Source organism: Oryx dammah, unplaced genomic scaffold (genome assembly GCF_014754425.2).
Source record: "Oryx dammah isolate SB20612 unplaced genomic scaffold, SCBI_Odam_1.1 HiC_scaffold_11, whole genome shotgun sequence".
Taxonomy (NCBI): Eukaryota; Metazoa; Chordata; class Mammalia; order Artiodactyla; family Bovidae; genus Oryx; species Oryx dammah.
This window is the reverse complement of record NW_024070195.1, coordinates 21,722,213-21,733,608: the sequence shown is the minus strand read 5'-3', so window position 1 is coordinate 21,733,608 and position 11,396 is coordinate 21,722,213. Positions and strand designations below refer to the sequence as shown.

At 41.4% G+C, this 11,396-nt stretch overlaps 1 protein-coding gene across 3 annotated transcripts in view; it reads left to right on the top strand.

Annotated features, from left to right (window-relative positions):
* The first annotated feature begins 282 nt into the window (after window positions 1–282).
* The window catches only part of LOC120870398 (zinc finger and SCAN domain-containing protein 31-like), a 16,202-nt gene continuing 5,088 nt past the window's right edge, over window positions 283–11,396 (top strand). The window contains exons 1-3 of one of the 3 annotated variants that reach the window (XM_040250061.1): window positions 283–356; window positions 7,171–7,644; window positions 8,452–11,396. The exon at window positions 8,452–11,396 is cut by the window's right edge and continues 41 nt beyond it. In XM_040250061.1, the coding sequence (XP_040105995.1) occupies window positions 9,174–9,890 (717 nt within the window). In that variant the 5' untranslated portion in view covers window positions 283–356; window positions 7,171–7,644; window positions 8,452–9,173 and the 3' untranslated portion in view covers window positions 9,891–11,396. Of the gene's footprint in view, window positions 579–7,170; window positions 7,645–8,451 lie in introns of all 3 variants that reach the window. The other 2 variants (XR_005722771.1, XM_040250060.1) reach the window with 2 other exon arrangements.

Genomic DNA, 11,396 nt, shown 5'->3' with positions numbered 1-11,396 from the left:
CCTCAGGAAGGAATGGATGGTAACAACCAGAATTGGAGGAACAATGAAGTCCCTTCCAGCCCTATCATTTTGCTTTGCTACGACCATTGACTTCTAAATGCCCGGAACCACGCAGCACAGAAACTCGAGGGGCGGAGGTTTCCCCTCCTAGGGCTGGATTTCTGGCTCCGAGCTTTGTGATGCAGTAGTCACCAAGTGCATTAACCTCCGGAGCTCCTAGAGAGTACAAGAATTCTCCTAGCAGGGAAAGGGCTGCTCGGCGACGGAGCCCGAGACGATGACGTACTTCCGGCCTTTGTAGGTTTTCCGAGTGATGCTGCCTGCGCGGCGGACCTGGAGCTCCCGCGATCCCGAAGGTGAGTCTCAGGCACTTCGTTCCGACTCGCCCGCCCCAGGAAGATTAAGATCGGTGCCTTGCAGTAGTTGAGGAGGGGACGTCTGCGCGGGCGTGGCCCCCGCCGGCCTCTCGTGGTCACCTGGACACACGCCTCGGATAGAAGGAGGTCCCGCCCCTGCCCCCGCCCTGGTCGTGGGAGAAGACCCCCTTGTGGAGGCGGAGCTTTGTGACCAGACCCGAGGTGAGGAGGTGAAAGAGGGGCTTCCGGAACTTGCTTTCGCTGTCTGTCAAAAGCCCAACTTACTATATACCCATCGCTTTTATTTAACAAGTGTTAACATTAAACAGTATTTATCGCATGTTTTTTCTTTAAATATTCAAAATAAATTACAAGCATCGTGACTTGTCACCCTTTCGTATGTGCATCTCTGAAACTTAAGGACATTTTACATACACAAATCATAACCCCAATATCAACACACTCAACTAAACGTAAGCGCATCCCGTAATATTACCTGACACCTACTGCATATTCGAATTTACCCTCGTTGTCCTACAAGTGTTTTTTGCAATTGGTTTACACCAACTAGGGTCCAATTAAAGACCGTTTGTTGCAAGTAGTTAAGTCTCTTAATTTAAAACAGTCCTATCCTGCCCTTGGGCTTCCCTGATGGCTCAGTGGTAAAGAAACTGCCTGCTAATATAGGAGATGCGGGTTCCACTTCTGGATCGAAAAGGAAATGGCGACCCACTTCAGTCTTCTTGCCTGGGAAATAAATCCCATAGACAGAGGAGCCTGGCGGACAGTGGTCCATGGGGGTCTCAAAAGTCTCGGTCACGACTTAGCAATTAAACAATAACAATAATCCTTCCCCTCCTTTCTCCCCACCCTATTGCCTGGTTGAAGGATATTTTAGTCCTTTCCTAGAAAATCTCCATTTCCGAATGTGCCAGTTTCCTCATGGTATTTAAGTTATTCCTTTTTTCTTTGCCATTGTGATCAGTTTTCCTTTGGAATTGATTTTACAAGGCAGGTGGTTTATTGTTTTCATTATCTCCTAGTAATTGCTAATATGCTGAAGCTAATAAAGAAGCTCAGGAATTCCCTGGCGGTCCAGTGGTTAGGACCTGGCGCTTGCAGTGCACAGGACAGGTTAGAACCCAGGTGAAGGAACTAAGATCCCTGGGTGACGCACTTGTGGTGTCAGAAAAAAGAAAGAGAAACGCTCTTTTACACTGTTTCTGCCACCTCGTGGTTTTTTTAGTTCAATTAAGGAAGATGAGGACACTTCAGATTCTGTAATTGTATTACTCTTTTATCATATACTTGCTGCCTGAAACATAGGCACTTAGTGAATATTTTTGAAGTGAGTTCCCTTTGTGAATAACGTGTAATACCTAGAAACTGAATTTTGAATTTAGGATGAATTGCCCTACTTCCTTGTACACATCTTCAAGGTTATGGCTTTCACTGTATTATAATTTTATCCCCATGAGTTATAAACTCCTGTGTATACCCAGCTCTTGGCACAGCTCGTAAATATCTGCCCAAAGATTGAAGCTCTTTTTTCAAACAAAAGTTAAGCTCTTTTGCCTTTCAGTTGTGTTTTTTCAAAGTTAATTTGATGAATATATTGACATTATACCTAAGTGGCCGTCTTTTGGATCCAGTGCACTAGCCTCCACTTGCACTCTTTCAATGCTTGCCTTTTCTTCTTCCACTCTTGCCTCCATCTTCATTCCCTCAGCTCGCTTACTATCCAGTAGCAGAGCTTCTTAAAACATAAACCCGGCCTTGTCATTTACCCTCCTATACACCTTCAGTGGCTTTCCTGTGCATTTAGAATAAAAAATAAACTTCTATGTCCTGTTGGGGGTTTTGAACCGTTCTCTCCCTACAACCCACCTCTACTCTGCAGAACTCAGTCCTTACTGTTCCTAGGGCTCATTAGCTACCTTACCTCTCATCATCCTATCTTAATAGGTCTTACATTTATTTGATAACTTGATGCTGGTTGGTTTTCTTCATAGTACTTATGACAACTGCTTATTTTATCTGTCTCCTTACTTTTGTTGTTTTTGCTGTTAATTATTTTTTTTAATCTTCCCCATTAGAGCGAAAGTTCCAGCAACACAGGGACTCCTTCTCCCTGGAACAGAGCCATGAAGCAGGACAGCAGAAGGAATCAAATAGGAAAACTTTGAGTAGTTAGTGTAAATGGCACCAAATTTATTGACTGTGTTTTAAAATACAAGAGTCTTAAACCAGTTACAGAATTCAGTTTCTTTTAGTTGTAGAACTGAAGTCCATGGTAGGACTAAGGTCTCCCTTTCCTTGCTGGCTGCCCCTGGGGGACAGGTCTCAGCTTCTGGAGGCTGCCTGCATTCCTTTACAGGTGGCTCCCTCCATCAGCAAGTCAGTGGTTGTGTATGTAATCCTTCTCATGCTTCAATAAATTTGGTGCCATTTACACTAACTACTCAAAGTTTTCCTATTTGATTCCTTCTGCTGTCCTGCTTCATGGCTCTGTTCCAGGGAGAAGGAGTCCCTGTGTTGCTGGAACTTTCGCTCTAATGGGGAAGATTAAAAAAAATAACAGCAAAAACAACAAAAGTAAGGAGGCAGATAAAATAAGCAGTTGTCATAAGTACTGTGAAGAAAACCAACCAGCATCAAGTTATCAAATAAATGTAGGGCCTATTAAGATAGGATGATGAGAGGTGAGGTAGCTAATGAGCCCTAAGAACAGTAAGGACTCTCTGACTTCCTCTTCTGCTTAAAAAAAAAAAAAAATGCTATTAAAGGAGTTATGGAGTGGGTTAGGCCCACCTAGAGACCTCCTAAGGTCAACTGATTGCTAAACTTAATTACATCTTAATAATACCTTTTATCATGTAAACTAACAATCTTAAGGGACATGAGAACATGATGGAGATCATAGGGCAGTCTTAGATTCTGCCTACCACAGTTCCACTCTTTATTTATTCTGCACGTTGAGGGTTGAGGGACAGTTGGGTTATTTCTAGTTTGGAACTATTTTGAATAAAATTGCTCTGAACATTCCTGTATTTTTAGCTTTTAGTGGGCATAAGCACTTGTTTCTTTGGGGTAAAAATCCAACAGTGGAATTACTGGATCAGGGGGTACACAGACATTCATCTTGTCAAAAAATGTTGAGACCATCACTCAGTATCTGAAATGAAAAGACAGCTGAAGAGATCCTCTCACTAGGACCTAGGTACAGTCCTCACTAGGTACAGAAGAGGTTGCTGCTCTTACATAAGGGTTTTGAGAAACATGGGGTTCAGTGGGCTGACATCTGTGGAGGCATGGTTTCATGGGACAAACTGTTGTTCATTAGTTGGCACTCAGAGCTGTTTATTTTAACAAATCATTCCCGACTAACTGATTTTCAAAAGCTATGGGTTGTCACTAATTGATGGACTTACAAAAATGTGTTCTCTGAAATGAATTGTTGATTGAATAGATCAGCTCTGGGCTACTTGATACCACAGTTGCAGAACATTTTTATTCTCAAGCTTTAAGAGATAGTTCTAAAGAATTTTCCAAAGTGGTTGTACCCATTAAACTATCATATCAATGTATGAGAGTTCCATTTGCTCCAATTCCTTGTTGATTTACCCTTAAATTATAAGATGTGTATTTACTTTTAGAATTTTCAAAATGAAGTCTATTGTTCAGCATTTCTATTCTCCTGACACCAAGGCATTACTACACTCCTTTTACTGAACTGACCATCTACCACATCTTGTTATTATAAAGAATTTTAGTTTTATATTCCTCCCCTTTGTGTAGCAAAACATTCTCATGTAAAAAAATATAATAAGGGCTATCCATTGAAAAATTCCACATCATACCTGCTCCCAACCACTTATTTCCCATTCCCAGGGACATGTAATGTTGCTCAGGTATCCAAACATACATATGTATATAGTTTTTCTTCCCCTTTCCCTTTTGTTAATATTTTTCACGGTGGCTCTCTACTCTGCTTTTTTCACTAAATGGATCTTGCCCATCCTTTCATATCTGTACATAAAGAGCTTCCTCATTTAAAAAAACTGCATAGCAGTAGTTATGGATTACTACATGGATTACTATAATTTATTTACCTAGTCCCATCTTGGTGGCCATTTGGATTGTTTCCAACCTTTGTCTCACAAACAGTGCTGCAGTAAATAACCTTTTATGTACATCATTTTACATGTGAGTGAATAAATTACAAGAGATTTCCTCCCATAATCATTTACATTTATCACCATATTTTGTCAGTTCTTGAGCTTATGTTGTTTTCTCTATTTCATACCTTCTTTCTGAGTTCACCGTTCTTTGCTGAACTCTATATCCTTTACTTACTCTCATAGGAAGTGTTTTTGGGTTGTAAATGACTTCATTTTGCTCTAGTTAGTTATATTTAGCTCAGGGTAAATATAAGTCATTTCTCCATTCCGATTGCCTTCTAGAATCTGTTAGTGAGCACTTTGCTGTGTTTCCTTCATAGGTAATCTCTTTTCCTCTGGTAGCTATTAAGATTGTCCCTTTATTCTTTTCCTCTGGTAGCTATTAAGATTGTCTCTTTATCCTCAATAGACTTCACTTTCACTCTATTATGTCTAGGTGTGCACTCTTGATCTGAGAGGTCAGGACTTCATTTCTGGAAAATTCTTAATTTTTTCTCATCAACTATTATTTCTTAGTCATTCACTACATTTTTTTCTTCTGAAGTTCCCGTATATTAATGTTGTAGTATCTTAATATTTTATATTATAATATGGATCAGTTCAGTTCAGTCGCTCAGTCATGTCCGACTCTTTGCAACTGCATGAATCGCAGCATGCCAGGCCTCCCTGTCCATCACCAACTCCCGGAGTTCACTCAGACTCACATCCATCGAGTCAATGATGCCATCCAGCCATCTCATCCTCCGTCGTCCCCTTCTCCTCCTGCCCCCAATCCCTCCCAGCATCAGAGTCTTTTCCAATGAGTCAGCTCTTCACATGAGGTGGCCAAAGTACTGGAGTTTCAGCTTTAGCATCATTCCTTCCAAAGAAATCCCAGGGCTGATCTCCTTCAGAATGGACTGATTGGATCTCCTTGCAGTTAAGGGACTCTCAAGAGTCTTCTCCAACACCACAGTTCAAAAGCATCAATTCTTCAGCACTCAGCTTTCTTTATGGTCCAACTCTCATGTCCATACATGACCATAGGAAAAACCATAGATTTGCGAAGATGGACCTTTGTCGGCAAAGTAATATCCCTGCCTTTTAATATGCTGTCCATGTTTGTCCTAGCTTTTCTTCCAAGGAGTAAGCGTCTTTTAATTTCATGGCTGCAGTCACCATCTGCAATGATTTTGGAGCCCCCCAAAATAAAGTCTGTCACTGTTTCCACTGTTTCCCCATCTATTTCCCATGAAGTGATGGGACCGGATGCCATGATCTTCGTTTTCTGAATGTTGAGCTTTAAGCCAACTTTTTCACTCTCCTCTTTCACTTTCATCAAGAGGCTTTTTAGCTCCTCTTCACTTTCTGCCATAAGGGTGGTGTCACCTGCATATCTGAGGTTATTGATATTTCTCCCGGCAATCTTGAATCCAGCCTGTGTTTCTTCCAATCCAGCATTTCTCATGATGTACTCTGCATATAACTTAAATAAGCATATATATTTATATATTATATGTATGAAAGAGCAGTTAACATTAACTGCTCTTTCATATTTTTTAATGTCCTGTTGCATTCAGAGTAAAGTCTCAGTATTCTCATAATCACTGTTAACTCTTCAGCTGTGTCCATTCTGTTGCTTATCCTCTGATGCATGTTAAATGGGTTAGGGTAAGAGTCTGTTGTTTGCTTGGCCTGTGATGTTGAATCTCCTGCCAGCGCCTTTTCTCTGCCTGACTAATTTCTGTTAGTTATTTCAGGCCCAATTCAAATGTACTTGCTCCTAAGCCACATTGTTTCATTGCTTCACGCTTTGTCAGAATTATGTTTTTCCTACTCGTTGCTCTATAAACATTTGGTTAAAGCCTCTTGTTTCTTTTCTTTTTAAAATTTAATCAATTTGGCTGCCTTGGGTCTTAGTTGCGGTACTTGGGATCTTCTCTTTTGTTGCAGTATGCAGACTTCTAATTGTGGCATGTGGGCTCAGTTGCTCTGCAGCATGCAGGATCTTAGTTCCCTGACCAGGGATTGAACCCACATCCCCTGCACTGCAAGGCAGACTCTTAACCCTTGGACCACCAGGGAGGTCCCTTTGTTTATTTTTTTGGAATAAGTACTTTATTTCAAATGACTCAAGAAACAACAATAAACATTTATTTAGTACATGCGTCTGTGGCGTTTGGTGATCTAGGCAGTGCTTACTTGTACATCTGCAGTCAGCTGTGAGCTCTGCAGATCTCAGCTGGAGTCACTCACATGTTGGGGCGGGGCGGGAGGAGGGGAGGTTATCTGGCTGTTAGGATGGCCTCATCTGCTCCATCTGAAAGCCAGTATATCCTCTTAGCAGTTATAGAGGGCACGGCCATGCAAGAGCAGTCACACTAGCTTCTGTCACACTTGTTCGTATTACACTGGCCAAGTCAGGTCATGTGTTGGACCCAGAATCACAGCAGGAGCAGACAACAAAGTCCATGTCTACAGGGGCGGGTGAGGAAATGGGGTCAGTAATGTCTTCTGCCATCTGCCTTTTAAAAGTTCAGTTTCTAAACATACATATGTATACCTTTTATTAACATGAATGATAGTATGATATTATTCTTATACTGTTTTTTTCCTCATTATTTATTTCATTAAGACATAATTTTTCTCATCAGGTGCATCCTCCTGAAGAAGATTAAATCAGAGGATCTTAAATCCGTTACACCTCCACCCCAGGCTGGATTGAGCCCTTCTAAATTAATCCCAGAATGGCTTCAGCAGGGGAACAGGAGGGATTTAAGATTGTGAAGGTGGAGGAAGACCCTATCTGGGACCAAGAAACCTACCTTCGAGAGAACAACTTTTCTGGCCAGGAAGCCTCCCGCCAACTCTTTAGACACTTTTGTTACCAAGAGACTCCTGGTCCCTGAGAAGCACTGAGCCGGCTTCGGGAACTCTGTCATCAGTGGCTGAGGCCAGACACACATACCAAGGAGCAAATCCTGGAGCTCCTGGTCCTCGAGCAGTTCCTGACCATCCTGCCTGAGGAGCTCCAGGCCTGGGTATGCGAGCACCATCCCGAGAGTGGGGAGGAGGCCGTGGCTGCAGTTGAAGACCTGGAGCGAGAACTCAGTGAACCAGAGAACCAGGTGAGAGGAGGAAGATGGCCTTCTGGACATAGAATATGAAATGACAGGTGAAGTTTGGTGACCCAGGTTGGTTGGTTGTAGCCACATGTATTAGTTCTCTGTTGCTGGGTAACAAGTAATCCCCTAAGCTTTAATGGTTTAAAAAAAAAACAAATATTACCTCCCAGTTTCTGAGTCAGGTTTTGGGAGCCACTTAGGATCTCTCATGAGGTTGCAGTGAAGATGTCAACCAAGATTATAGTCCCCTGAAGTCCTACTGCAGCTGGTGGATCCACTTTCAAGGTGGCTCACTCCCATGCTTGTTGGTAGGGGGCCTTGGTTCCTCACTGCTTGTTGGCAGGGGTCTTTACTAGGTTTCTCCTTAGGGCTCATTGAGTGTCCTCACAACATGTCAGTTGGCTTCTCTGAGAGACAGACAGAAATAGAGGAAGAGAAGATAAGGATGAATCCTCACATTTTTATGACTTAGTCTCAGAAGTTATATACAGTGGCTTCTGCCATACATTCTATTCAGTAGGAATGAACCATTTTAAGTACAACTCTCACTCAAGGGGAGAGAAATCAGGCTCCACCTTTTAGTGGAAATAATGTTGAAGAGCTTACGAACATATTTTAAACCATCACACTTCATTGGGCCACTCTTGTTCTCCCCCTTCTGCTTTTGGGTGTGGAATTAAACTCTGGGCTTTCCACTGTGCAATTGCATAAAATGTCTCATACAGTTCCATATGATCTCTCTCACTGAGTGTGAGTCCAGGTTCCAGTAGTCATCCTCTTATGAATCCAAATATACCCACCTGCCTTTAGGCCCCAGATTGTGAACATGGACTTGCCGAAATGCTCTCAGGGGATAAAGTGCATTTGAAGGCCAAGCAGGAATCAACAGCTTTCCAGCTTCAGTCCATGAATGTGAATCTTTTGGGCTCCACAAATTTGAAGAACAAGGTAAGGATGTTTTTAGGTCCATTCAGAGGATCTCTGGTGGTCCAATATAGGGTAATAATTGAGACTGTGGACTCTGGGACCAAATTGTTTCAGTTGGAATTTAAGCACTGCTACTTAGAAGCTATGTGACATTGAACAGGTCAAGTAACCTTCCTGTGCCTTCAGTTTATGCATCTGTAAAATGGAAATAATCAGAGTACAGAGTCAGAGAGTCATTTGAAGATTTAATAAGTTAATATATATAAGACATTTGGAGCAGCACCTGCTTCGTAGTAAGCCCTTCACAGTGCCTGCTTGTGTACATCTTCTCTGGAAGTCTCACCTTGTCTGGGTGACCTCCAGCCATTTCAGCAGGTGCTGGTTACCCCTTACTTTGTCTCCATATCTCAATTTAGGTTGTTACATTACACTGCCAGTTTTGGATCCTAAATTGTGTATATTTGACATGAATCTTCCTCTTTCCCATCCTATGGTTATACTCTTTCATAAAGGAAAAAAATGACATTGATCTATTTATTATTCTAGATGATGAAACTGTACTTAAAAACCAGGACTTGACATCAAAACAGGAAGTCTTAAAAGAAATGGGACATTTTGAGAATAGCAGACTCCAAAGAGATATTCCTTTAGATTCTAAATATAGAGAAATGTGTAAACATGAGAGCAGGGCAGAAAAACAGAGCGGACAGCCCACTGGAGAGAGACGTCACAAGTGCAACGAGTGTGGGAAAAGCTTTACTCAGAGTTCAGTTCTCATTCAGCACCAGAGAATCCACACTGGGGAGAAGCCATATGAATGTGAAGAATGTGGAAAGATCTTCAGCCAGAGGTCAGGCCTGATTGAACATCAGCGGAGCAACACTGGAGAGAAACCCTATCAACGTAAAGACTGCGGGAAAGCCTTTAGTGCCAGCAATGGCCTCATTAGACACAGAAGGATCCACACAGGGGAAAAACCATATGAATGTGAAGAGTGTGGGAAAACCTTCCGCCTGAGCTTGTACCTTGTTCAGCATCAGAGGATACACACTGGAGAGAAGCGCTATCACTGTAATGAGTGTGGGAAAGCCTTCAGCCAGAATGCCGGGCTTTTCCAGCACCTCCGAATCCACACTGGTGAGAAACCCTATCAGTGCAGTCAGTGCAGTAAAAGCTTTAGTAGGCGAACGCTCCTTATAAAACATCAGAGAAGCCACACTGGAGAGAGACCGTATGAGTGTGATGAGTGTGGGAAAGCTTTCAGTCATCATTGCAACCTCATTAGGCATTTTAGAATCCATACTGTTGTCAAACTGGACTAAACTAACTCTATGGACCACCAGGGCCCTTCAGTGAGGTGATCCTTGGGAAAGTAAGATATTCAAATGGCTGATTTTACTCTTATGAAATTTATTTGCTTTGGAATGCATGACTTTTTTGCAGACCATGTTCTGCTGTCTCCTGAGTGGATGACTGTGGGTGTGAGCATGTGGGCACTTGCTGGGCAGCTTCCTTCTTCCCTGTCCCTTGGTTCATTTCTAACAATTTCCCTTAAAGCAACCAAATCTTACCTGGGAATAAATTGGTATGTAGGGGCCATTATTGAGTAATACTTAATATTGATCAACTCTAAATGACTAGCATTTGTGTATATACTTAAAGGATATTCAGAGGTGAGGTGTTTTTTTTTTTTTTTTTTTTTTTGTAAAAGTAACATTTTAAACGCAATAAGGTTTGGGGGAATAAGAATTGTTCCTATTCCCATAGAAAATCATTATCATTGTCAACAATCTCCCCAGGAATGTAATGGATATTCTCTTTAATACTTTCATCAGAATGGTTGGCAAACTCATTTACTAAGCAGCATTACCCCTGGTGTGAGGTGTATAGATTTGATGGTTTAGAAATCCATGTCCCATTTTGATATTGAACTCCAAATTCTCAGTGCAGGTCATTACTATATTTAAGGTTGCCATTTTTGTTATAAATAATGAATCAGATGATACTTTACTTTTGTTATAAATAATGAATCAGATGATACTTTGTGGAACTTCCCTGGTGGTCCAGTGATTAAGACTCTACACTCCGAATGCAGGAGGCACAGGCTAGATTCCTGGTCAGGGAACTAAGATCCCACATGCCATGTGAGGAGGCCAGTAATAATAAACCCTTTGCAATGTGCCTGTTTTATTCATAGCCTTTTCTGTCACAGGCTTTAGAAGTTTAACCATGTGGAAGGCCACTGTAAGCAGGAGCAGAGCAGCATCATTGAGATTATAAAGAAATAGAGCCTCTGGCCTCAGGCAGCTTACGCTTAACTGGGGAGACCAGCAGGTTCAAGCCATTTACTGTCAGGGTTAAACACAGTACCTGCTTCTCCACCTGTAAGCTCTGTGACCTTGGACATTTTAATTAAATGTCCCTATGCTACAGTCTCCCTATCTATAAATTTAATAGGGGCTAAGAGTACCCTTCTCATAGGATACATGAGATTAATACAGACTTGTAAAGCACTGAAAATATAACTCAATAAATGTACACTGTGATTTACCTAAGAAATAATACCATCTAATGAATGTAGGTGGAATTTTAAGTATCCTGTTTGAACTAAATGGAATGTTAAATGCCTCTACTGACAATCTCATTATACTTTTCTCCACCATCAAAATGTTAATCAGAATTTCAAAAGAAAGGAACTATAAGTTCAACTTAAAAATATACTGCGCTAAGCATGTCTTCAAAGTTTGTTTTTAAAAAGTTAAAGAAGCCTATATATGTGTGTATATATATGTAAATATATATAGGTGTGTGTGTATATATATATGTAA